The sequence below is a fragment of the Rhinoderma darwinii genome, chromosome 9 (genome assembly GCF_050947455.1).
Source record: "Rhinoderma darwinii isolate aRhiDar2 chromosome 9, aRhiDar2.hap1, whole genome shotgun sequence".
NCBI classification, from domain to species: Eukaryota; Metazoa; Chordata; class Amphibia; order Anura; family Rhinodermatidae; genus Rhinoderma; species Rhinoderma darwinii.
In genome coordinates, this window is record NC_134695.1 from 13,198,884 (window position 1) to 13,226,394 (window position 27,511).

The 27,511-nt window shown below is 42.1% G+C and overlaps 1 protein-coding gene across 4 annotated transcripts in view; it reads right to left on the bottom strand.

The window, feature by feature from the left end:
* BSCL2 (BSCL2 lipid droplet biogenesis associated, seipin) overlaps positions 1-27,511 on the bottom strand; it is a 58,073-nt gene that overhangs the window by 29,400 nt on the left and 1,162 nt on the right. For 3 of the 4 annotated variants that reach the window (XM_075837275.1, XM_075837273.1, XM_075837277.1), the window contains exons 2-8: positions 13,080-13,309; positions 12,158-12,239; positions 10,162-10,305; positions 9,950-10,084; positions 9,515-9,612; positions 6,060-6,183; positions 5,908-5,980 (exon numbers count right to left, since the gene is read on the bottom strand). In XM_075837275.1, the coding sequence (XP_075693390.1) occupies positions 5,908-5,980; positions 6,060-6,183; positions 9,515-9,612; positions 9,950-10,084; positions 10,162-10,305; positions 12,158-12,239; positions 13,080-13,309 (886 nt within the window). Of the gene's footprint in view, positions 1-5,907; positions 5,981-6,059; positions 6,184-9,514; positions 9,613-9,949; positions 10,085-10,161; positions 10,306-12,157; positions 12,240-13,079; positions 13,766-27,511 lie in introns of all 4 variants that reach the window. The other variant, XM_075837276.1, reaches the window with a different exon arrangement.

Genomic DNA, 27,511 nt, shown 5'->3' on the forward strand with positions numbered 1-27,511 from the left:
GTCGTCGCATTCCAAGAGCTATAACTTTTATTTTTGCGTCGACATAGCTGTATAAGGTCTTGTTTTTTACGGGACAAGTTGTATTTTTTAATAGCACCATTTTGAGGTACATATTTATTGATTATCTTTTATTAAATTTTTTCGGGGGGGGGGGGGGGGGGAATATAAAAAAAAAAAATCTGAAATTTCACTACTCTTTTTTGCGTCCTAAATCTACGCCGTTTACGTGTGGTATAAATAACACAATAAGTTTATTCACCGGGTTGTTACGATTGCAACGATACCAAATTTGAATGTTTTACTACTTTTACACAGTAAAAACGCTTTTTTTTTTCAAAATTATTTGTTTTTGTGTCTCCATATTTGAAATGCCGAAACAGTTTTATTTTTTCGCCGATGCAGTTGTATGAGGGCTTTTTTTTTTCCGGGAAGACTTGTAGTTTTTATTGGTACCATTTTGGAGTAGATGCGACTTTTTGATCACTTTTTAATCACATTTTTTTTAAAGTCAGGATTCACAGAAAACAGCAATTTTTTAGTCGTTTTTTATTTAATTTTTTACGGCGTTCACCGTGCGGGTTAAGTAATGTAATAGCTTTATAGTCGGGGTCGTTACGGACGCGGCGATACCAAATATGTGTAACTTTTTAACTTTATTTTGGGTTTTTTCACATTTTTTTTTATTAACTTTATTAAACTTCTTTTTTTACATTTTTACTAGTCCCACTAGGGACTTCACTATGCGATCCTCCGATCGCTTTTATAATACACTGCAACACTTTTGTATTGCTGTGTACTATGCCTGTCCGTTTAGAAAGGACAGTCATCTGCTAGGTCATGCCTGCGGCATGATCTAGCAGGCATTCGTTACAGGCAGACCTGGGGGCCTTTATTAGGCCCCCGGCTGCCATCGGAGACACTGACACTCGGCGATCTTATCTCGCTATTGAGCACCACATCTGAGGGGTTAAATAGATACTAATATCGATCTCACCCGGCAGAGCAGGGACGCCCCTAGCCCTCAGCTGCCTCTGGCAGCTGAGAGCAGGGAGATTTGAGAGCTCCCTGCTCTGTTTACTTATTCCGATGCCGCAACGTAAAAAGTCTATGGCATCGGAATAAGGCCCGTTAGTGACCGACGTAAAAAGACTATGGGCCGGTCACTAACGGGTTAAATCTGCTTGCAATTCACAAACATCTTCCATAGTCTGAACTATATTACATAGCTTGGTGTCATCTGCAAAAATAGAAAGTGCTATTAATCCCATCCTCTATATCATTAATAAATAAGTTGAATAATAGTGGTCCCAGCACTGAACCCTGGGGTACACCACTTATAACCGTGGACCATTCAGAGTAGGAATCATTGACCACAACTCTCTGGATACGGTCCTTGAGCCAATTCTCAATCCAATTACAAACTATATTTTCTAAACCTATAGTCCTTAATTTACCCATTAGGCGTCTATGGGGGACAGTGTCAAATGCCTTTGCAAAGTCCAAAAACACTATATCCACAGCGGCCCCTCTGTCTAGGCTTCTGCTCACCTCTTCATAAAAACAGATTAGGTTAGTTTGACAACTTCTGTCCTTCGTAAAACCGTGCTGGCTGTCACTTATACTATTTTTTGTCACATAATCCTGTATATAGTCCCTCAAACATTTTCCCCACAATTGATGTTAAGCTTACTAATCTATAATTACCCGGGGAAGACCTAGAGCCCTTTTTTGAAAATAGGCACCACATTTGCCCTGCGCCAGTCCCTTGGCACTATTCCAATCACTAGAGATTCTCTGAATATTATGAAAAGGGGGACAGAAATAACTGAACTAAGCTCTTTAAGAATTCTAGGGTGTATCCCATCTGGTCCCAGGGCCTTGTGCACATTTATTTTATTTAATTTAGCTTGGACCAGATCTACATTCATCCAATTCAGCATATCAACTGATATATTAACAGCACTGGCACCGGCTACATCAGCTGCTCTTTCTTCAGTTGTATATACAGAGCTAAAGAACCCATTTAGTAACTCTGCCTTCTCTATCCCCTGTGGCCAACTCCCCATTACCACTATCTAGGGGTCCTACATGTTCAGACCTTGGCTTTTTAGCATTTATATACTTGAAGAATTTTTTGGGATTTGTTTTACTATCCTTGGCCACCTACCTTTCATTTTGTATTTTTGCTAATTTTATTACATTTTTACAGATTTTATTAAAGAGGCTCTGTCACCAGATTTTGCAACCCCTATCTGCTATTGCAGCAGATAGGCGCTGCAATGTAGATTACAGTAACGTTTTTATTTTTTAAAAAACGAGCATTTTTGGCCAAGTTATGACCATTTTTGTATTTATGCAAATGAGGCTTGAAAAAGTACAACTGGGCGTGTTGAAAAGTAAAAGTACAACTGGGCGTGTATTATGTGCGTACATCGGGGCGTTATTACTTCTTTTACTAGCTTTTCGTTCTGATGAGAAGTATCATCCACTTCTCTTCAGAACGCCCAGCTTCTGGCAGATCACGCTGTGATGTCACTTCCCCAGGTCCTGCATCGTGTCAGACGAGCGAGGACACATCGGCACCAGAGGCTATAGTTGATTCTGCAGCAGCATCAGCATTTGCAGGTAAGTAGCTACATCGACTTACCTGCAAATGCCGATGCTGCTGCAGAATCATCTGTAGCCTCTGGTGCTGATGTGTCCTCGCTCGTCTGACACGATGCAGGACCTGGGGAAGTGACGTCACAGCGTGATCTGCCAGAAGCTGGGCGTTCTGAAGAGAAGTGGATGATACTTCTCGTCAGAACACCCAGCTAGTAAAAGTAGTAAAAACGCCCCGATGTACGCACATAATACACGCCCAGTTGTACTTTTACTTTTCAACACGCCCAGTTGTACTTTTGCAAGCCTCATTTGCATAAATACAAAAATGGTCATAACGCGGCCAAAAATGCTCGTTTTTTAAAAATAAAAACGTTACTGTAATCTACATTGCAGCGCCGATCTGCTGCAATAGCAGATAGGGGTTGCAAAATCTGGTGACAGAGCCTCTTTAAGCTCTTTATATTTTACAAAGGCTGCAGATGTATCCTCAGATTTGTATTTTTTAAATGCCCTTTTTTTGTCATGTATTGCCCCTTTCACAGAAGGTGTAAGCCATGTGGGATTTAATTTTAGTCATTTATACCTATAGGAATAAATTTTGCACTACAATTACCCAAAGTAGATTTGAAAATCTCCCATTTATCATTTGTCCCATTATTTGACATTAGTTCTTCCCAGTCTATATCCTGAATTGCAGCCCTCATCCTGGGGAAATTGGCTTTCTTAAAATTAAATGTTTTTGCCCTCCCAGCCTGCGTTTGTTTTTTACAGTATAGGTAAAATGTAACTATATTGTGATCACAGTTACCGAGGTTTTCACGAACATTGACATTCCCAACAAGATCTGCATTATTAGAAATGACCAGATCCAACAGAGCTTCACCTCTAGTCGGGTCTTCCACAAACTGGCCCATAAAATTTTCCTGCAACAGGTTGAGGAAATGTCTCCCCTTTGCAGTTGAAGCCGAACCATGACACCAATTAATATCCCGGAAATTTAAATCTCCCATTATCACTACAGTACCCGCCTGTGCAGCCTGCTCCATCTGTTTATATAGCTGAACTTCCATCTCCTCAGTTATATTGGGGGGGGTCTATAGATTACAGCAAAAGTAATTTTTTCAGTGTTTACCTCCCTTTCTAGTTCCACCCACAAGGTTTCAACCTCCTCACAATCTTCACCCACTAATGTCTCTTTCACACTCGCCTTCATATCACTTCTCACATACAGACATACACCACCGCCTTTCCGATTTGTCCTGTCTTTCCTAAACAGTGTAAAACCCTGTAGATTTACAGCCCAGTCATGTGAAGAGTCCAGCCATGTTTCAGCAACACCAACTATATATATATATTTTCTTCCAGTATCAAGGCCTCCAGCTGTCCCATTTTGCTTGCTAGACTTCTGGCATTTGTGAACATACACTTTAACTTGCCTTTCACTTTTATCAGAAATGTGATTTGACATTTGGGCATTTTTATTTACACTGCTGTTTTGTAACAAAAGGATCTCCTTATCCTGTTGTCTAGTCCTCTCCCCACATTCTGTTTCTCCCCCCACCAATATAGTCTGACCCCTCTCTAACCGAACTACTCCTTTTTTTTCTACATTGTCCTCCCTCCTCAACCCTAGTTTAAATACTCCACCACTCCATCTAGAATTCTCTCCCCCAGCACAGCAGACCCCCTTCCATTTAGGTGCAAATCATCTGCAGAATACAGTTTGTACCCCAATGAAGAGTCAGCCCAGTGCTCTAGGAACACAAAGCCTTCTCCTCTACACCAAGACATAAGCCATGCATTTAACTCCGAGCGAACGCTGTCTTTCCTGTGATGCGCATGGCACAGGCAGTATTCCTGAGAATACAACCTTGGAGGTCCTTCCCTTCAGCTTGTAGCCTAGTTCTTTAAAATTAATTCTTAAGGCTCCTCCACCTACCATTTATTCTGTCGTTGGTACCGACATGGACCACAACAGCTGGATCATCACCAGCCCCTCCCAGCAATATGTCCACCCGTTCCACCACATGCCGAACCCTGGCACCAGGGAGACAGCAAACCATTCGGTTGAGGTGGTCTTGGCGACAAATTATTCTATCCGTCTTCCTGATTATAGAATCCCCTACGACTATCAATTGTCTTGGCTTACCTGCATTACCCGCCGACTACTAGCTGGGCTGTTCGGTAGATCAGTATCCACTAGGGCTGCCATTTCTGAGACCGACAATCCCGCATCATCACTCAACTTGGCAATTTTGCTTGGAATGTCAGAAACAGGATTGGCCTTCCTTTTCTTGGACCCCTTTCTACATTAACCCAGCTACTTGCCTGATCATGCTGACCCATGTCTTCACCCTCCAGTTCTAACCCACTAACTGCATGCTCCGTGAGAAGCATGCTTCGCTCAAGATTGTCTATCGCCCTCAGTGTTGCATTTTGCTCCTCCAGATCTCTAATGCGAGCTTCCAGGTGACCAACATTCTCACATCTGCCACAGAGGTATTCACCCTGGAACTCTGGCTCCAGTCGTGCATACATATGGCAAACTGTGCACTGAAGAAAACCTCTAATCTTGCTGGCCATTATCCCAGTTACAAAAAAACAGCGAACAGTTGTTAATGCAAAAAGAATAGAAGAGTAGTTACTGGGGCTTTAACTCCTCTTTTTAACTACGGTTTTTGTAACTCCACTTGATATACAGACCACTTGTTTAGCAAGCCCACCAGAGGAGGCTCTACAGAGTACTGAGGCCTAATTTATACCACCTGGGACCAGCTAACCCCTTCCCCTAGTCAGCTGCTCAGCAGGAAGTAAGCTGCAAGGAAAAAATGGTTTTAAATTGTGTCACTTTTGCAAACTTTTTAGCAAGCAAGCAATCAATTCATATATCACATACAATGGCCCCCCACTTTGTCACACACAACACAGTAAGTCAATCCGGTTTTTGTAACTCCACTTGATATACAGACCACTTGTTTGGTTTTCACAATATCATAACTTGATATGGTGGGCTTGCTACTTATTTATATAAAAATAGTCTGCCACACAGATACAGGAAAAATAAGTCAATATGACCAATGCTTCACGTCTGTACTGTATTGTGCGTCCGTATCCGGTACATGCTTATATTTTCTCTTCAGAACCGCCTCTTGAAAATTACTATAAAAGGTCCATCTTGGCTATACTTACTATAAAAGGCAACCGTTATTAACGAGATACTCCATATCTTAGATTTACCTTGTGGCAGCGCTATCTTTGTCGTAGTAGACATGTAGCAATTTATGGAAAAATTAGTGACCTCACCTGACTGAGGAGCTCTCTCTTCTTGGGCCTCGGATCGCTCTGCTTCGGTGCTGCCCTGCCCCCGGTTACCAGCCTACAGAAAAAGTAGTCAGTCATCTTCAATCGCTGCCAATTTCTGGTATGTTTTTTTTCTCATTTTGTTCTCTACTCACCCGGACACGAGATCTTCCAAATCCAAATTGCAGATAGCTGAACAACACCAGGACACTCATGAAGACAAAGTTACTGGTAATGCCAATTATAGCAGAAATGACTGGGTAATTATACAGTATATACCTACAAAAAGGATCAGATAACAGGAAATTAGCTAGTGAATAGAGTACATCCAAAAATATTACTTACTGTAAACATAGAAAATGCAATACTGTATGACAATACAGGGGTTGACATAACCGATACTGCTGCACAGGGGCCTAGAGGAAAGAGAAGGCTCAACCAGGGAGCGAAAGAAACATTTTTGTGGCGTTGCGCCACTCTGTACACTTTGTGCCTCCTAAGAATGATGAAAGCACTCCGCAACCAATGAGCGCTTTCTTCTGTCTGAGTAAGCACCCATTGGTACAGGAGGACCAGGGAGCAGTGAGCATGGCTACTGGCTTCACTTAACTTTTTGCTCCAAGGTCTTGTGCTCGGGGCCCTGCCGCACAAAAGGTCCTGACGCCATGTAGCATCAGGACATATTTAACAGAGCACACAACATCCTGCCACTGGCTGGCGCCAGGCCCTAGCTTGCAGTGATACCCAGAGCAGAAGAGAACTGGGGGTGTGGCTATATGAAGCATCTGATTATGGTTTCTCTGGTCGTGGGTCTGAATTAATTTTGGGGCTGGTCTGTGGTCTGATTACACAGGAATGGTCAGCTCTCCTGACATGTCTATCTTAGTAAATACTTGTATTTTTCATAAAACAATTCTGGAGCATCTTTCCTTAAAACTCTTCATTGCGCTGTTCCTGTGTAATTCCTACAAAAAATTTTTTTTTTCTTTCCTCCTTCCATGAATTTCAATGGGAGGACAGAGGCAGAAGCCGCAGCAAAAAAAAGCGTGTGAACTAACCCTAAGAAACGATGCTCCAGGATTATAATTCCATGGGGACTACAAGTATTTACTAAAACAGACTTGTCAGGAGAACAGAGATGTTCTCTTTAGTTTAGGGCTCTGATTAATTTTGGGGTCTGAAGTTAGTTTGCATTCTAGTCTGGGGTTGAAATTTAGTTTGCTATCTAAATGTTTGCTATAAGGGCCCTGGCATTGGGCAGCACTGTAGGTATAGTAGTGGGAGCACCAGGGGCATCAGCAGGCACAATATTGGTGCTAGCAGCAATATTGTGCAGTTAAAGGTTGTGTGGTTTGTGTTGATATAGTAGCTGGAGATGTGCTGCAGAAGTGAGGGATCTAAGATGTCTGGGCAGCAAACCCTACACTTGTCAGGAGAATGGTGGTCTGAGCCATATGGAGAAAAGGAAAGTGAACACCTCCAATCAGAGAAGAGGTCACCTGTGATGCAGATGTTATGTGTTCCGTCTGACTTCACCTGAGGAGTGCTGTATTCTTCTGTACAGTCTACAGCATTAGAATACTCTGCAGATCACTTGTATGGACCTGGTATCTGACCACCATATGAAGGTATTATTGGTTATATTGGTCTTTGTATAATGATAGGGTATATACTGGTTCACTTTTTTGCAAAGTAGGTGTTCTTATGCATGTGACGTGTGTAGCATGTATCCAATGTGTGTGTGACGTGTTGAATACATGAATGCCATGTTTGCGGCATGTGTCTAATGTGTGCGCGGAATGCGCAGTGTACGCGCAGTTTTGTTCAGTGTTTGTCTCATATGCGAGTGGAATGTGTACTTTGAGAGAGTAGTTTGTGTTCAATGCGTAAGCAGCATAATGATGAAGTAAAGAGTAGAAATTCCGTTTGTAAATCACGTGTGTGAGATCAATAGATGGATCTTTATTGCCATTGAAGGGTGGGAGCCCACTTCTTGCACAGGTGTCATTTGCGGTCAGTGTCCACCCCTGTGACAATATGTAGTACATGAATACTAAAAGCAGGCAATTAGCAATCTTAAAAGAATAAAAAATATAAACAATAAAAATTAAAGGCTAATCTGCAGTGCTAAACAATGACCTAAGAAAATTATATAGTATAAAACAAAAAAATAGTTCTTTAAAGTTTATCTCCATCCAAAAACAAAATTAAACTCAAAATTTATCAGTAGTCCCCAATTTTGTAAATTATGAGGTTGGGTCTGACACATTCTGTCAAACCAGTGGTACCAGTTTTAGCCAATGGCAGAACGACTTCATTAAACGAGGACTGCTGGATTACCCAAATGAACCGACCAATCCGTCAATCGAATGTTCCTTTTTCCAGTGTATTTAAAGTGAAAACTTTTAGCTAATATTAGTAGGGTACTGAGCAATTCACATGCAGTCACCCTCAATTACAAATAAAGGAAGATTCAGAACCAGCTCAATCAGATGTTTCTGTATCTCAAATAGGCTATAATGGAGAATGACAGCAACATTCTGCTACACACTGGGGAAAGTAGAACCACATCTGTAGTCCAATAACGTGCCAGATTGACCACCACTGCCGTATATACCAAACACTGGAGTTTCTCCCTCTACGAGGGGGTGCAGCTCAATTTAACAGGGCAACTAAAAGGTATTCAAAATATGTCAGTAAAGTAGAGGTACAGTACCAATCATACCATCCTATTCTCTGTTAGAGGAATAGAAAAGCTGTCAAAAGTAGGTTAGTCACAGTCTTTCTGCTCCTATATTTACAGAATATAACGACTTATGGCAGTCAACGGGTAGGGAATTAGATTTCCATGCTGCTACATTACTCAAATTGTTCTTGCTCAGAGAGGGCGATTCTGGTAATATTCAGATATATAACTGATCGTAATGCAATTTTGTAATATCTTAGAGGATCTGTCACTAGTTTAGTAATGCCCAATCGTCTAGCAAATCTAATAGGAACGGTCACGTGAGTAATGCTAGTGCAAGTTGTGTCCCAAAACGTTTATTTTAAAAAGTTATGAGCTTTTTTTCAAAATATGCAAACGAGGCTATAATTGCCAAGTGGGCGTCAACACCAGCGATTGTCCTGGAGGTGGTGGCGACGCACGATCCAACTCTTAGGTTGATAGCAGTTTTCGCAGTCCAGATGGTTTCCAAGTAAATAGCACTGTTTCATGAATTCGATGACATCGGTTTTATTAGTACCAGCTATAATAGGCTGGAGTGTCGATCCATTTTAATGGCAACTAAAAATTGCAGTTAATGAGGGAGATTTATCAAGCTGTCTTATAGGAAGAATGTGCATAGCAACCAGAGCTCCGCTTTCATTATACCTAAGCTCATTAATATATGAAAGCGATGGGCAACAAGGGACATTCTTACTATAAAACCGCTTTAAAAAAAAAAAACAAAAAAAAAAAAACTCCCCCAATGTCACTGAGGAAGCAGGGGGACATAATCTTCACTTGCTAAATCAGAGGCTATAAACATCACTTGTTTAATCAGGGGGACATATAATTCCCGGATCACGTGAAGTTTAAGTATGAGATTTCAACACAAATATAACTCACCTAAGACCAGTAAAATGCGCATGGACCCGGAGCTCAGCACTGTATATCTGTATGTGGACACTTTGTACCTGTATCACAGCCCCAGTGGTTGGGACATACTGCAAAGAGAGTAGGACACACAACGGTAAAGAAAAAAAAACAAAAATGAGAATACGCCACCCCATCTGTATTTTATTTTGAGTGAGCAGGCTAAAAAGTGAGCCGAGTTAACAGATCAAAGTGGGAGTCTACAACGGGGGTCTCAGCAACCCTCGGTATTCCGTTGAGAAACTACATTTCCCAGAATTCCCTGACCGCCTCAGACTGGAATAATAAAGCATGTGGGTGTCAGAGCATGCTGGGTGTTGTAGTTTCTAAACAGCTGGAGTGCTGAAGAATTAAAAACAACTGGCATTAGAATAAAGTATAGAATGCGGTCTTCCTAAAAACACTAACCGAATCTTCTCGATATTCAGAGTGCAGCTCAACTTCAAGAATTTGCTTTTGCTCGGAAAGACCTGATAGCAACAAAGGGAATGAAGCCAGAGTCTCTAATCTTTTCAGAAGACTAGATTTGTAGTGCAGCATTGCCTGTCAAGATATAACATGGTCACAAGGACGACAAGACAAAATATAACCGGAAGAGAGTGTGTGTATCAGTAACTCACTGATCGAGCCGTGTAAGAAATCTCCTTCCCCCCTCGTGTGTAACACAACATTGAAACCATGAACATCCCAAGGTCTTGGTTAACTGTAGACTCAGGCACCTGAAGCTCTAGGGTTATACGATATGGCTGCCCATACATAAGTACCTAATGGGGAGGAGAACAGAGTGAAGATATAGAATACATTTGTTTATGCCTAAATAAAGATGGCACAAATCATACACAAGCATGTCTAAGGCTATGTTCACACAGAGTTTTTTGTAGGAGGAAAATTCCTCCTGCAAAAACTGCTCCAGACGTTTTTTGCACAGTGGTTTAACAAAAACTCGTCGAGGCGTTTGTTTTCTGACTGATTGAAATGGGGTTTTGGAGGTAGAAACCGCCTCAAGATGGGTCATGATGCTTCTTTTTACCGCGACGCGCTTTTTTTACTCGCAGTAAATAAAAACTCGTCCAACTCCCATTGAAATCAATGGGAGGCATTTTCTGGCATTTTTTCTGAGCGGTTTCCGCGCCAAAAAACTCAGTGTGAACAGGGCCTAACAGGATGCAAACAGCAAACTTTGTTAGTGTAGTTACAACAGATAGATACGGTCGATAGTCTGTATTTGAGGACTACTTAGGGTATGTGCACACGATAACGTCAATTACAGCTGAAATTACGGAGCTGTTTTCAGGAGAAAACAGCTCCTGCATTTCAGACGTAATTGGTCGTACTCGCGTTTTGCGAGGCGTCAATTACGGACGTAATTTGGAGCGGTTCTTCATTGGATTCAATGAAAAACGGCTCTAATTACCTCCCAAGAAGTGTCCTGACGACGCGGTTATTTTATCTTTTGACAGCGACGCGTAAAATTACAGGTCGTCAGCACAGTACGTCGGCAAACCCATTGAAATGAATGGGCAGATGTTTGCCGACGTATTCGAGGCTTGTTTTTAGACGTATTTCGAGGCTTAAAACACATCCAATACGTCTGAAAATAGGTCGTGTGAACCCAGCCTTAAAGTAACTGACCTCTCAGGCAGTCACTAAGCGTATGGAGTGAGCAGGCAAAGCATGGCAACATCACTCGGCTTACTCAATTCTGAGGTGGCATGAAGAGAGGCAGTATAAGGGTATGTTCACACGCTTAACCAGAAACGTCTGAATATACAGAGCCGTTTTCAAGGGAAAACCGCTCCTGATTTTCAGGCGTTTTTTAATCAAACTCGCGTATTTCGCTGCGTTTTTGACGGCCGTTTTTGGAGCGGTTTTTCTATAGTCAATGAAAAACAGCTCCAAAAACATCCCAAGAAGTGACATGCACTTCTTTTTCGCAGGCGTCTTTTTACGCACCGTTTTTGGAAAACGAAGCGTAAAAAAAATGCCCGTCGGAACAGAAAGCCGTATTTCCAATTGAAATCAATGGGCAGATGTTTGGAGGAAGAGTTCTGCTTCCGATTTTTCGGGACGCTTAAGGCTCGAAAAACGGCTGAAAACACCACGTGTCTACATACCCTTAGGCCATGAGCACGCAAAGCAGATATTTCCTTCTGCAAAGACAGTCATTGTGGATTTTGCTGCAGATTTGAAAATCCACTGCATGACATCAAACCCTTATGGAAAATCGGCAATTAATCAGCAACATGTGCAAATGGCCTAAGTTTTCCTCTGTTTAAGATCCATTCTGGATTTTACCTTAAAAAGGTGTCCCGGGACTTTGATATTGATAACCTTTAAGTCTCCCAACTCCCGTACAGATCAGCTAATTGTAGGGTCGGCAGCCTCTTCACTGTTTACCAGACACAGTCTCATGAATTAAGGACTGGCTATGCCTGGTATTGCAGCTCACTCCTGCGGATCCTTCAATCAGCTCATCGGTAAGGGTGCAAGTAGTTGGACCCCCACCGATCTGATATTGATGACCTATCCGAAGGATAGGTCATCAATATCAATGTCCCAGAAAACTCATTTAAGATCGAAAACCCAACTTGCAGGTTACCCTGTGTAGAAGCTCACCCGGTCACGGTTATTCCTCAAAAGTGATACATTAGCTGTGGGAAATGAGCACAAGATTCCAGGTGAGGGGTTACATGTGGAACTGAAAAGAGAAAACAAATTCAGAAAGCTCCAGTCGCATGTATACAAGCCAAGAGATATTCAGAATTTATGATTTCACCTGCCTCTGAATCCCCTGCACATATGATCAGAAGAGAAGATCTCTGGTAATGTAAATATTACCATATCAATATAGAATTAAAATGTAATATTCTTGAGGGATCATTTTCTGATCGCCCCCTAGGTGGGCAGTTGAGACTTTTTTGGTGCAGGGAAATCATAAGCGGCCGTACTACAGCTGAGTTATAGAAATAAATGCAGTCATATCGGACTTCTAATCACACTGAACATAGCTCATAGGAATACGGAGCGCTGTGCATTTCTATTCCAGTTATAGGAAACTAGTTTAGTTCCCGGTCATTTCCCAGGATCCAGGCTGTCACTGGAGCAGCAAGATCTGGGGTTAGAGAAGCATGGAGTCCTGATTACCACAAAGAGACAACATAAATGTATGCCGGGACAGCATAGGATTCCTTCCATACTGACATTTAGAGGTCAAGCAGTAGTTAATACTTTGCTTTGAAGTGGTCTCGATGAAAGGTTTACATTTCGTCCATGGTATGAACAAGAAAATGTTTGCTTTAATAAAACATCACTAGGTACAGTAAAAATAGCTGTTTTTGAGGAGTGGTGTCAAGCAATTACTCAAACGACTTTCTAAACAGATGAAAAATCAGAACAAAGCATTAAGTGATCTTTCATGGTACATACAACACCAATAAAAACAACTTACACACTGGATTACATATTTTGGTATACAACATTTTTACAAAACCTATACTAAAAGCAGTTTACGGTCTCTGAGTTACACATGCTTACATACCTGTACTGGTAATGCACCGGGCAGGAATACTTGACAGTTGGCATATAGGAGTAATAAAAGCTGCCATACAGGAAGACCGACACCCAGAGGAGAAGAAGGAGGACACAAAACAAGATCCCAGTCTGGAGAAGCAGCCGACGAGTCCGCAGGAACATGACTAAACATATATCTTCTACCCATAGAAGAAGAGGAGGTGACACTCCGTGGGACATACTGAGGTATAGGGAGTCCTAACAATAGAAGCCCGAGAATTGCAATCGTTAGTAAAGGGTTTGTGTTGTGAGGGTCCCAACCAGAGTTGTATACATTACTCAGTGTATAGATCAGTAGTGTAACATGCTCTAGTCTATATATCTACTCCATAAATTGCATGTAAGCAGCAGGCTGTATATATGGCCATCAGACAGACCATGCTTGTTAGAGGGGTGCATATGTATGATTTACCAAAATAAAAAGTATAGAAGAGGGCATATTCATTTTGATCAGATAATACCCATATACAGCAGGCTGCATACTAAAGTCAGTCTGCATGTGTGTTGTGTGTTGTGTGTGTGTCACATTACTGCTCAGTGTGGAAATCAAGGTCATCTGTGGAGAATACAGAACAGGGTGAAAGACGAGAGAAAGGGGGAAGGCTGAGCAAGAAAAAAAAAAGGAGACTGTGGTGCTTGAAGGGCAGTGCCAATCTGTGCAAAGGTAAAAAAATAAAAACATACCGGTTAGCAAAATAAAATTATAAAAAATAAATAATAACGCATAGGTTAAATAGGTCCATCAGTATGCTCAGGGGTGGAAATTTTTAAACAGGTTCTGTTTTACCGACAAAGACATAGGCACCGGGGGGGGGGGGTCGGTCACAGTGTTTTGCGTATGCAAATATACGATCTATATATATACATACACACAGATAGTAGAAACATGGAAAGCATCATACAGCAGTAATGAGAGGGTAGCTGAGAATCAAGCACAGGAATGAGCTTACTAGGAATCTGCAGCATATCGGTCTCTGTGTCTCTCTGCCCCCGATTTCTCCTCCCCTTTCCCTCTTCATACACATCTATGGGCCAATGTAACCGGATCCCTGGAGTTATGTCTCTATTTCATTTTTATGCAATACTCCTGTACATTATGCTTCTCCACGCTGTTGATGTATATCGTCGCTTGTCATAGGAGGTGATGCTCACCTCCTTGTTGGGGCTTTGCCCTTATTTGTTATTTTCTGTCATGTGGAGGTATTACCTCCAACTGTGTTTTATACTGGTTTGGTTTTAAAACCAATAAAAAAAATTGAATATGAAAAAAGGAGGGGAGGAGCTACGGAGTTACTATATTACAGAGTTACTTGTATTCGGTTGCACTATTGATTAATGCAAAGCTTGTTGAAAAGTTAGTGACCATTTTAAACCATCCACTTAAAAATATCTTAGAAAATGCAGCTCAGTGGGCAAACCCAAGTTTCTAATCTAGAATAAAAAATAAAATTAATAATGACACAAGTGATCTTGTTTATAAACTTCATTCACTTGCAGGCTACATAATCCATTAATCCCTTAACCCCTTAACGCTCAGTGACGTACTATTCCGTCATGGAAACCGCCCTGTTCGCGCTCCATGACGGAATAGTACGTCACGGGAGTAACGGCCATTTCGGCCGTCCTCCCGACACATGCAGGAGCTGTGACAGCTGCTGTCTCGTACAGCAGCTGTCACAGCTCCTACAGCAGGGACCGATCGATGTGTCCCCGCTGATTAACCCCTGAAAAGCCGTGTTAAATAGCGATCACGGCTTTTTAGGGGTTAAGCTGCAAACGCCAGCCTGCTACACGATAGCGGCCGGCGATTGTAACTATGGCAACTGGACATCAAACAATGGCGTCCGGCTCTGCCATCAACGGAAGCCTAGTGGGTCCTGACGAAGTCAGGACCCACTATGCTTGCTGTCAGTGAGTAGCTGACAGCTGTAATACACTGCACTACGCATGTAGTGCAGTGTATTAGAATAGCGATCAGGGCCTCCTGCCCTCGAGTCCCCTAGTGGGACAAAGTAATAAAGTAAAAAAAAATGTAAAAAAAAAAGGGTGTAAAAATAATAAGTAATAAAAAGTAAAAATCCCCCTTTTCCCTTATCAGTTCTTTATTATTAATAAAAATATATAAACAAACAAACTATACATAATTGGTATCGCCGCGTCCGTAACGGCCTGAACTACAAAATGAACGTTATTTATCCCGCACGGTGAACGTCGTAAAAGAAAATAGTAAACTGTACCAGAATCACAATTGTTTGGTCACTTCACCTCCCAAAAAATGGAATAAAAAGAGATCAAAATGTCGCATGTACCTAAAAATGGTACTGATCGAAACTAGTGTTCGTTACGCAAAAAATAAGTCCTCGCACGGCTTTATTGATGGAAAAATAAAAAGAAAAGTTATGGCTCTTAGAATAAGGCAACACAAAAAGTGAATGATTGTTTACAAAATGTATTTTATTGTGCAAACGCCATAAGACAAAAAAAAAACAAAAAACTTATAAACATCTGGTATTTCCGTAATCGTATCGCCCCGCAGAATAAAGTGAATATGTCATTTATAGCGCACCGTGAATGCTGCAAAAAAATAAAATAAAAAAAATAAAAATAAATTATTGAATAAAAAAACAATAGTAGAATTGCTGTTTTTTAGTCACCACGCCACTTAAAAATAGAATAAAAACGGATCAAAAAGCTGCATGCAGCCCATGAAAAGTACAATTAATTCCTCAAGGGGTCTAGCTTCCAAAATGGGGTCACTGTTTGTTTTCCAATGTTTTGACACCACAAGACCTCTTCACACCGGACATGGTGCCTAATAAAAAGGAGGTCTCATAATCCGCTAGGTGCTCCTTTGCTTCGGAGGCCAGTGCTTCAGTCCATTACCACACTAGGGCCACATGTGGGATATTTCTCTAAACTGCAGAATCTGGGCAATACGTATTAAGTTGCATTTCTCTGATAAAACCTTTTGTGTTATAGAAAAAAAATTGTATAGAAAGGACTTTGACAAAAATTTAATTTTCAATTTCACCTCTACTTTGCTCTAAATTCCTGTGAAACACCTAAAGGGTTCATAAACTTTCTAAATGCTGTTGTAAATACTTTGAGGGGTCTAGTTTCTAAAATGGGGTATTTGATAGGGGTTTCTAATATATGGGCCCCTCAAAGCAACTTCAGAACTGAACTGGAACCTAAAAATAAATAAATTAGTTAATACTTCGCTTCTTACATTATACTGATAATGAGCCGTGCCCACCCCGAGATGACCCCAGTTTTGAGCGTTTGTATAAACGGAGACCCCTATTAGACCGTTTCAGTGCCCGGTTTTCCAAAGCATACACCCCCGAGAAGTGTATTTCTATTGAGTCCTTGGTAGATTTTAAAGGAGGAGGCTTCAATTGCGCCAGTACCTGCGGAGTAAGAGGGCAAGGTATGGCGTGAAGTTGTATAAGCTGTGTGAGTGCATCAGGGTATACCTACAGATTTAGGATATATAAAGGGAAGGACACCAGTATTCGGCCCCCAGAATGCCCCCCCCCCTCTTACTGGGAGTTAATGCAAAAATTGTGTGGGATTTCGTGCACCCACTGCTGGACCAGGTTTACCACCTGTACCTGGATAATTTTTATACCAACGTCCCACTCTTCAACTGCCTCACTTCCAGTCCTGCGGCATGCGGCACTGCTAGTAAAAAATCTGAGAGGCCTCCCTAAGACTCTGCAGGGCAACACTCAGGGGTGAGAGCCGGGCACATTCTAGCAGCAACATATTGTGTGTCACGTACAAGGACAAGAGAGATGTTCTTGTATTGACAATACATGGCCACACCAGGACCCATGTACCTGTACGAGGTACCAGTACAGAGACCCCCAAACCAGACTGCATCCTGGACTACAATAGGTACATGGGAGGGGTGGACTTGTCAGATCAAGCCCTGAAGCCCTACAGCGCCATGCGGTGCGGTATAAGAAGCTGGCCGTGCACATCATTATCAAGAACCTAATCTTTAGGGACCAAGAAGGGGGCACCCAGTACTTCTGGAAGCGAGGCCACAGGTATCGTACCAGGGCAACACTTTACAGAAGAAGTTCCCCAAACTGGCAATTAGGGAAAAAGTCAAAAGAGGTGCCAAGTCTGCTATAAGACGGGGATAAGGGAGGACACAATATATCAATGTGACACGTGTCCCGAAAAACCAGCGCTCTGTATGAAAGGGTTTTAAAATTTATCATAGATCCCTTAGATTTTTCATCTACCCTGATGCACTCCGCACAGCTTATCCCCCTCATCTTTCCCTTCTGAGCCCTGCTGTGACACCAGGCAGCTAATAACAGCCACATGTAGGGTATTGCCGTACCTGGGAGAACCCACATTACAGTTTATGGGGTGTATATCTCCGGTGGCACATGCTGGGCACACTATATCGGACACTGAAATGGTATATATATATATATATATATATATATATATATATAGAAAATTGCAAATCTCACATTGCACCATCTGCTGTGCATTATCTTTTACACAATACCTGTGGGGTCAAAATGCTCACTACACCTCTAGATGAATGTCTTAAGGGGTGTACTTTTCAAAATGGGGTCACTTCTCGGGGGTTTCAACTGTACTGGTAACTCAGGGGCTTCTGCATACATGACATAGCACCAGAAAACCAATCCAGCAAGATCTGGATTCCAACAAACACATAGCGCTACTTTGCCGTTTGGGCCCATGGGAGGGCTCAGAAGGAGTTTATCACCACAAATGGGGTATTGCCGCACTCAGGACAAATTGGGCAACAAAATGGGGTATTTTGTTCCGTGAAAGTAAGACATTTTGATAAAAAATGACATCTTATTGGAAAAAAAATTACATTTTTTTAATTTCACAGCCCAATCCAAATACGTGCTGTGAAAAAACTGTGCGGTCAAAATGGTAACAACAACCATAAATGAATTCCTTGAGGGGTGTAGTTTCCAAAATGGGGTCACTTTTGGGGGATTCCTATTGTTTTGGCACCTCAACACCTCTTCAAACCTGGCATGCTGCCTAAAATATATTCTAATAAAAAAGAGGCCTCAAAATGCACTAGGTGCTTCTTTGCTTCTAAGACTTGTGTTTTATTCCACGAGCACAGTAGAGCCACATGTGGGACATTTCTAAAAACTGCAGAATCTGGACAATACATATTTAGTAGTGTTTCTCTGGTAAAACCTTCTGTGTTACAGAAAAAAAAATGGAATACAATTGAAATTCAGCAAGAAAAATGAAATTTGCAAATTTCACCTCCACTTTGCTTTAATTCCTGTGAAATTCCAAAGTGGGTTAAAAAAAACTTTCTAAATGCTGTTTTGAATACTTTGAGGGGTCTAGTTTTTAAAATGGGGTGTTTTATGGGGATTTCTAATACATAGGCCCCTCAAAGCCACTTCGGAACTGAACAGGTACCTTAAAAATATATTCTTGGTTGAACTTGATGGACATGTGTCTTTTTTCAGCCGTACTAACTATGTAACTACTATGTAACTATGTAACTATGTGGTATTGTATATCCCCCACCTGGATAAAGATATAGGTTCTCCGTAATATTGAAAGAAATGAAAATAGATCCGGAGTAATAAAATATAACTTTTACTGAACTTGTTAAAAATAGATAACAAAACTGTGTCAATGAGTAAGGATATCAAATGCCAAAACTGCATGCCAATTCGTATTCAATGATTTATATCAAAATCAAACAAAATTTCTGAAGACAGCAAAAAAATATCAGTCCGCCTTAAATAAGGTTTCTTCGTATTATAATGTATTATGATCACTTTCATCAGGAGGTTTTATCCAATATCTTATCCTCTTGCAAGGACCACATGTATAGATTAGAGTAAAAAGACCTGGGGCAGTTGCCCTCCTACCCCTTATTTTCAGTTGGTAGTCCTTTTGGTCAATGTGTCCGAGGATGGTTATATGGCTTCTCCTGAAGTGATAGATGGTAAGTATTTCTCCCAACCCGTTTCCCTGCTGACCAAGCAGTTCCTCAGGGCAGATGGGTCAAAGCAGCAGCTGTATCCAAATTTGAGGTTTAGCTGCCTAGAGATCAGTATTGCTGTCAATTAGTATCAGACGAAAGCTCATAGGTCTGAGCCTGCTTGCAGTGGCAAGGGGTATCCTGTTTAAAACATTCTTGCAGTGGCAAGAAGTTTAGTCCTTCCGAGTTGGAGGTAAACAAAAAGACGCCTGTTCCTGGCGTGTGCCGTCACTGCACTGAGGGATTCCCTGCTTTGGCTAAATCGTAAAATAAATGGGTGTTTCAGATGTGGACACTGCAGGGCATGCACATATATACAAACAGCGAAAGTGTTTAATAGTGCCCACACAGGAATACAATATCCAATTAAAAGTTTCTCCAATTGCAGTACCAATAATGTAGTGTACAAAATTACTTGTCCATGTCCTTTGGATTATATTGGGAAAACAACGAGGGATTTTAAGAAAAGAATTTTGGAGCACATAGGTGATGTGCGACACAAAAGAGACAAACCAGTATCCCGTCATGTCCACCTTAAACACAAAGGTAACCCAGACTGTCTCAAATTCATAATAATAGAATGGCTAAGACCATCTATAAGAGGTGGAGATATAGATAGAAGTCTATTACAGAGAGAATCGAGGTGGATTTTTAAATTGGGCTCGATGGTACCAAACGGGTTAAATGAACAACTCGATTTTGGATGTTTCATTTAATCCACCACATAAAACAATATGTATAATTAATCTATACAATATGAATCTTGTTATACAGTAATAGTTGAATATAATCTTAAATTAGTCTTGAAAGCCTATTTCAATCTCTTAGCTTACTTGATAGTCAATATACATTTTGCTACTTAAATATCCTCATTTGTTAAGTCACATGACTATCTAAAAAAGTTTTTTTCCTTAAAATAAACAAGCTTTTTTCCGTTTGCCCCTTGAGCATTTGTTGCGGTTCTTGGTTGCTCTGTGTGCCGATGTATTTAATCTGGATCGGCGCCTTAGTACCGTTCGCGCAGCTAATGCCCTGTATCAGGGCCCCCCCCCCTTATTTCCCCTAATCCAATCACCACTACTTGGTGTTATCCTCCTATTTATACATGGACACTGGGTCCATGTACTCTCTCGCTCACAGACCCGTGGCGTCGTAAGGGCGGCACGGATCTGTTTTGCGAGAGAGTTACCATGGTTACGTCACAGCCGAGCAGTGGCTGTCACGTTGCCTAAATAGGGGTTATTTGTTCCCCTACATACATCCTGGCAGCGAACTCCGATCGCTGCACAGATGTGTTCATCATATCTCCTATTGTGAGATATAGGAGGTTAGCCTAGAGTGGGTTGTGGCAGGTGAAGTCTTTGCATGAACTTGGATTGTTCGTGTGAAGCTGGCTGGCGGTCGCGGGGTGGATCGCCGCATCACAACAGATACACGCCCCTCCAGATACGTCACAGGGAGGTGGGTTGATCCCATGGGGGTGTGTCAGGAAATATAAAAAGCAGGGAATCCCTCAGTGCAGTGACGGCACACGCCAGGAACAGGCGTCTTTTTGTTTACCTCCAACTCGGAAGGACTAAACTTCTTGCCACTGCAAGAATGTTTTAAACAGGATACCCCTTGCCACTGCAAGCAGGCTCAGACCTATGAGCTTTCGTCGGATACTAATTGACAGCAATACTGATCTCTAGGCAGCTAAACCTCAAATTTGGATACAGCTGCTGCTTTGACCCATCTCCCCTGAGGAACTGCTTGGTCAGCAGGGAAACGCGTTGGGAGAAATACTTACCATCTATCACTTCAGGAGAAGCCATATAACCATCCTCGGACACATTGACCAAAAGGACTACCAACTGAAAATAAGGGGTAGGAGGGCAACTGCCCCAGGTCTTTTTACTCTAATCTATACATGTGGTCCTTGCAAGAGGATAAGATATTGGATAAAACCTCCTGATGAAAGTGATCATAATACATTATAATACGAAGAAACCTTATTTAAGGCAGACTGATATTTTTTTGCTGTCTTCAGAAATTTTGTTTGATTTTTATATAAATCATTGAATACGAATTGGCATGCAGTTTTGGCATTTGATATCCTTACTCATTGACACAGTTTTGTTATCTATTTTTAACAAGTTCAGTAAAAGTTATATTTTATTACTCCGGATCTATTTTCATTTCAGGTACCTTAAAAAAAGGCTTGAAATTTTCTTAAAAATATGAGAAATTGCCGTTTATGTTCTAAGCCTTGTAACGTCCAAGAAAAATATAAGAATGTTCAAAAAACAATGCCAATCTAAAGTAGACATATGGGAAATGTGAACTAGTAACTATTTTGGGGGGTATAACCGTCTGTTTTACAAGCAGATGCATTTAAATTCAGAAAAATGCTATTTTTTAAAAATTTTCTCTACATTTTGCAATTTTTCCCAAATATATCGACCAAATTTTACCACTAACATGAAGCCCAATGTCTCACGAGAAAACAATCTCAGAATCGCTTGGATAGGTTTAAGCATTCCGACGTTATTACCACATAAAGTGAAATATGTCAGATTTGAAAAATGGGCTCTGAGCCTGAAGGCCAAAACAAGGCTGCGTCCTTAAAGGACCAGTGTCACGAAAAAAAATAATTTTAGATCAATTTGACTTTAGTGTGTTATTAAACATTTTTTTTTTTATTTGTGTGTTTGTGTTTTACTTTTTTATTTTTTCACTTTTTCTTCCCTATGGGGGCTGCCATTTTTTTGGCCATTTCTGTATGTGTCGATTAACGACACATACAGACATGGAATACGGCACATACAGTCCCATAGTGAATGCGAACGGGGCCCGTTCCATCCACTATGCTGTACGCCATCTGTGTGGGAACGGCGCATGTGCCGCTCCCACACAGTCCAAGTTGAACTGTGCGACGTCCGGCGCCATTTTCCTGTGGACCGGAAGTCGCGGCCGGACAGTAAGATTACTACTTCCGGTCGCGGCTTCCGGACTTGTGCACTTGGAGCGGCGGTAGCAGACGGAGCGGACGGACGGGAGCGGCGGCGGCAGGAGCAGGTAAGTTATTTCTATGTATGTTCGTGTTTTAGTGTGTGTTTACTACTGTATGTTAACCTACTACACTGTGTGTTAGCTCAAAAAATGGCGACACAAAGTGTAGGAGGTTTGACCGTTCAATCCCCTCGTTTCTCCCGGCACTAGCCAGGATAAAGGAGGGGGATTCTGAGAGCTCACTAGAGCGAGTGAGTTTTCTCAAATTTTGCAGCATAAAGCAATGTGGTTGCTTTACCACATGCAATGCTGCAATTTTGGGAATTGCTCCATCTAGTGACCAGTGCTGGGAAATATTATAAATTAGAATCTAATTTATAATATTTCCTGACTCGTGAAAAAAAATTAGAACAATGTTTAATCACCTATACACTAATTGTTTAACTAAAAAATAAAAATAAAATATACATTGTTTTCTAGCGACACTTTCCCTTTAAGGGGTTAAGGACGCAGTCTAGTTTGAGACTTAAGGCTCAGAGCCCATTTTTCAAATCTGACATATTTCACTTTATGTGCCAATAGCTTCGGAATGCTTTTACCTATCCAAGCGATTCTGAGATTATTTTCTCGTGACACATTGGGCTTTAGGTTAGCGGTAAAATTTGGTCAATACATTGTGTTTATTTGTGAAAAATAGCAAAATTTACAAAATCTTGAAAAATCTGCATATTTTTTAATTTAAATGTATCTGCTGGTAAGGCAGATGGCTATACCACACAAAATAGTTACGAATTAACATTTTCCAATATGTCTACTTTATGTTGGCATCGTTTTTTAAACACTTATTTTTCTTGGACGTTAGAAGGCTTTGAACATAAGCAGCAATTTCTCACATTTTCAATAAAATTTCAAAAGCTTTTTTTTTTTTTTTTTTTAAAGGTACCAGTTCAGTTTTGAAGTGGCTTTGAGGGGCCAATTTAAAAACTAGACCCCTCAAAACAGCATTTAGAAAGTGTCTTAAACCTTTAGGCGTTTCACAGGAATTAAAGCAAAGTGGAGGTGAAATTTGCAAATTTCATTTTTCTTGCAGAAATTAAATTTGAATCCATTTTTTTTCTGTAACAGAAGGTATTACCAGAGAAACAATACCATATATGTATTGCCCAGAATCTGCCGTTTTTAGGAACGTCCCACATGTGGCTCTAGTGTGCAAGTAGACTAAAACACAGGCCTCAGAAGCACCTAGTGCATTTTGGGGCCTGTTTTTTAGTAGAATATATTTTAGGCACCATGCCGGGTTTCAAGAGGTCTTGTGGTGCCAAAACAGTAGAAATCCCCCGAAAAGTGACCCCATTTTGGAAACCCCTCAAGGAATTCATTTATTTATTATGGGTGACCATTTAGGCACCACAGTTGTTTCACGGAACTTATATGAAAAAGGCTGTGAATTAAAAAAAATAAAAAACACTTTCAAATATGTAGTTTTTGCTCAAAGGGTCTTATTTTTACTACGAATAAAATACCACATTTTCTTGCCCAATTTCTCCCGTGTGGGGCAATACCCCATATGTGGTGATAAACTGCCATTTGGGCCCATGGGATGGCTCAGAAGCGAAGGACCACCATTTGGCCTACTGGAGCTTTTATACCACACCCTCGATTTCCACATGGCGCTGTAGGGCTTCAGGACTTGATCTGACAAGTCCACCCCTCCCATGTACCTATTGTAGTCCAGGATGCAGTCTGGTTTGGGGGTCTCTGTACTGGTACCTCGTACAGGTACATGGGTACTGGTGTGGCCATGTATTGTTGTCAATACAAGGACATCTCTCTTGTCCTTGTACTCGACACACAATATGTTGCTGCTAGATTGTGCCCTGCCCAAGCAGTGTCTTTGGGAGGCCTCTCAGATTTCTTCTAGCAGTGCCGCATGCCGCAGTACTTCTGGAAGCAGGGCAGTGGAAGAGTGGGACGCTGGTATAAAAATTATCCAGGTAGAGGTGGTAACCCTGGTCCAGCAGTGGGTGCACCAAATTCCACACAATTTTTGTGTTAACTCCCAGTAAGGGGGGGGCATTCTGGGGGCTGAGCACTGGTGTCCTTCTCTTCATATATCCTAAATTTGTAGGTATACCCTGATGCACTCTCACAGCTTATACATCTTCACACCATACCTTGCCCTCCTACCCGGCAGGTACTGGCGGAATTGAAGCCTCCCTTTAAGATGTACCAGGGACTCATATGCTTGGGCAAACTGGACACTAAAATTATCTAATAAGGGTCTCGGTTTATAGAAACAGTCAAAACTGGGGTCATCTCGGGGTGGCCACTGCTCATTATCAGTATAATGAATGAAGCTAAGTATTGACTAATAACTCATCCTGGACATGTCCATACAGTACATCAGGGTGTGGTATAAGTGTGGGGCCACTTCGCTCGGGGGTTTCAACCGCGGCGGGGTCACTTCGCTTGGGGGTTTCAACTGTGGTGGTTGTCCTGGGGCGTCTCCTCTTCTTAAACAGAGTCACCATCCGACGAGTCTGTCGGAGGCAAGCAATGAATATGCCTCTTCGGCAGTTAATTTCTCTTGGGACATTTGTTATGTTGGGCTTAGACACGTGTAAAATGTATTATTTATACAGCAAATAAAAGAAAAAAATGCTTCCCTAACTAGGAGCAATAGGCTGCTCCCTAAACTAACCAAAAAATGTTGTGTTTTTAGAGAACAAGTGGGCTTCCCTGAGACTAAACCTAACTAGGATTTTATTTTAACTTCCCTGAGATTAAAACGAACTGCGGCGACTATTCCCTGACACTAAACCTAACTAGATTATTCCGAGCTTTCCTGACACTAAACCTAACTACGGTAATGGATCTCTGACATTATACCGAACTGTGGTAACGGATTCCTGACACTAAATTCCCTGACGCTATACCTAACTCTGCTTTTTGATGGTTCCCTGAACGCCTCGCTAACTCCAACAGAGACATTCAGGGCGGTTGCAGCAAGATGTGAAGTCAGGGAGAGGAAGTGAAGAGACCGATCACCGCTATTGATCAGTTAGTCACTGACTAACCAATAGCGGCGATCGCCGAGACAGGACCATATTAAATGGTCCCGGCTCATTGAGCGGTTATAGCCTGCTGTCGGAAACAGCAGCTATCACAGATAGCAAAAGCGCCAGCGGATAACGGCGCTGCATTTACTTCATGACCTACTATTAGGTCACGGAGCACGAATGATGCACTTTGCATGACCTAATAGTAGGTCATGGAGCGGGATGGGGTTAATTGCAGTAGGAAGAGACTTGATTTACTGCAGCCCTTTACTTCCTCACTGCTGATGTCAGATGCGGCAGCAGATAGATAGTTAAAATAACTTGAATATCTTACTCAAACCGGAAATTGCACGCTGCCTGAGTGTCAGCAGAGAGAACCTGAAAGCTAATGCAGTCCTGTGATTACAGCAGCCTCGGTACCGATTCAAGTAGTGTACTAATAATGGAGAACGGAGGGGAAGTATAGTGTGAGGTAGCAGGCTCATAGAAACAGTGACTGGACCCATGCTGCAGCTCCACTGTGTCTTCAACATGGCAGACAATGATACCTTCCTGTTAGGCTATGTTCACACGGAGTATTTTGGGGGAGGAATATCTGCCTCAAAATTCCGTTTGGAACTTTGAGGCAGATATTCCTCTCCCTGCACGCCGATTTTCGCGGCAATTATCGCGCCGTTTTTCGCCCGCGGCCATTGAGCGCCGCGGGCATAAAACAGCGAGAAATACACTTTCTCCTGCCTCCCATTGAAGTCAATGGGAGGTCAGAGGCGGAAGCGCCCGAAGACAGCGCATGTCGCTTCTTTTTCCCGCGAGGCAGTTTTACTGCTCGCGGGAAAAAGACGCCGACGCCTCCCATTGAAATCAATGGGAGGCGTTCTCGGGCCGTTTCTGCCGAGTTTTGCGACGCTGTTTCCGCGTCAAAAAACTCGGCAAAATACCCCGTGTGAACATAGCCTTAGGAGGAAGGAGAGTTCTGCAGCACAAATGGCTGAGCTTTGGAGGAAAAGGTTCCACAAAAGGTACTGTACATGAGGACCTAAGAGCACTGCAACATTTTTCACTGGAGGTGCACCTTAAATAGTATGGCGCTCGCCCTGTGCAACATACATGCTGGTGCCTGCTAACAGTGGCTCTAGGAGAACCGGAAGTGCTCACAATAGCAACATGGATTTACAAAATTTTGAGCAAAATCCAAAACAGAGAGTTAGGATTTTCAAAACCATTAAAATGTGCATGGATATTTTCCACAGAATGTGAAAGGGATAGACACATAAAAGTTGATCACATTGCTGGTCTGTGATCATAGACCGCTATGCATTTCCAGAATGAATAGGATACTGTAACTCAATACTGTGCCCAAAGCCCTTTGGTTCTGCTCAGAGATTTCCATTACAGCAAATCCGTGGCACAACATTCCAAGCAAATTACCGTTCATTCCAGCAGTTTTTTTTTGTGCTTAAAACGCCCCGTAAGGGAGCAGCCGAGGTAGGCAGGCTCAGCCTCCAGGATAAGGCTCAGTTCACTTCTGCGTTGGGATCCCGTTCTGACGTTCCGTCGGAGGTTTCCATCAGAACGGGACCCTGAGCAGACGCAAACTGACACCGTCAGAAACCAGAGGTTTCCGTTTCCATCACCATTGATTTCAAAGGTGACTGAGCCGGTGCTCGTGGTTTCAGTTTTCTCTTTTGCGCACCGGATCAGTCGTTTTGCCGGAAGCAATAGCGTAGTAGACTTCCGGCAAAATGACAGATCCGGTGCACAAAAAAGACAAACTGAAACCACGAGCACCGGCTCAGTCACCATTGAAATCAATGGTGATGGAAACAGAAACCTCTGGTTTACATCAGTGTCTTTTTGTGTCTGCTCAGGGTCCAGTTCTGACGGAAACCTCCGACGGAACGTCAGACCGGGACCCCAACGCAGATGTGAACAGAGCCTAAAAAGGTAAGGCCTGGGGCAATTGAGTGCTGTCCCGTGCTGAAAACAGTATTACAGTAAGGGCTTATTTAGACGAACGTGTAATACGTCCGTGCAACGCGCGTGATTTTCACGCGTGTCGTACGGACCTATGTTAGTCTATGAGGCCGTGCAGACAGTCCATGATTTTTGCGCAGCGTGTGTCCGTTGCGTAAAACTCACGACATGTCCTATATTTCTGCGTTGTTCGCGCATCACGTACCCATTGAAGTCAATGGGTGCGTGAAAAATCACACGCACCACACGGAAGCACTTCCGTGGGATGAGCGTGATTCGCGCCACAGCTGTCAAACTATGAATGTAAACAGAAAAGCACCACATGCTTTTCTGTTTACAAACATCCAAACGGAGTGT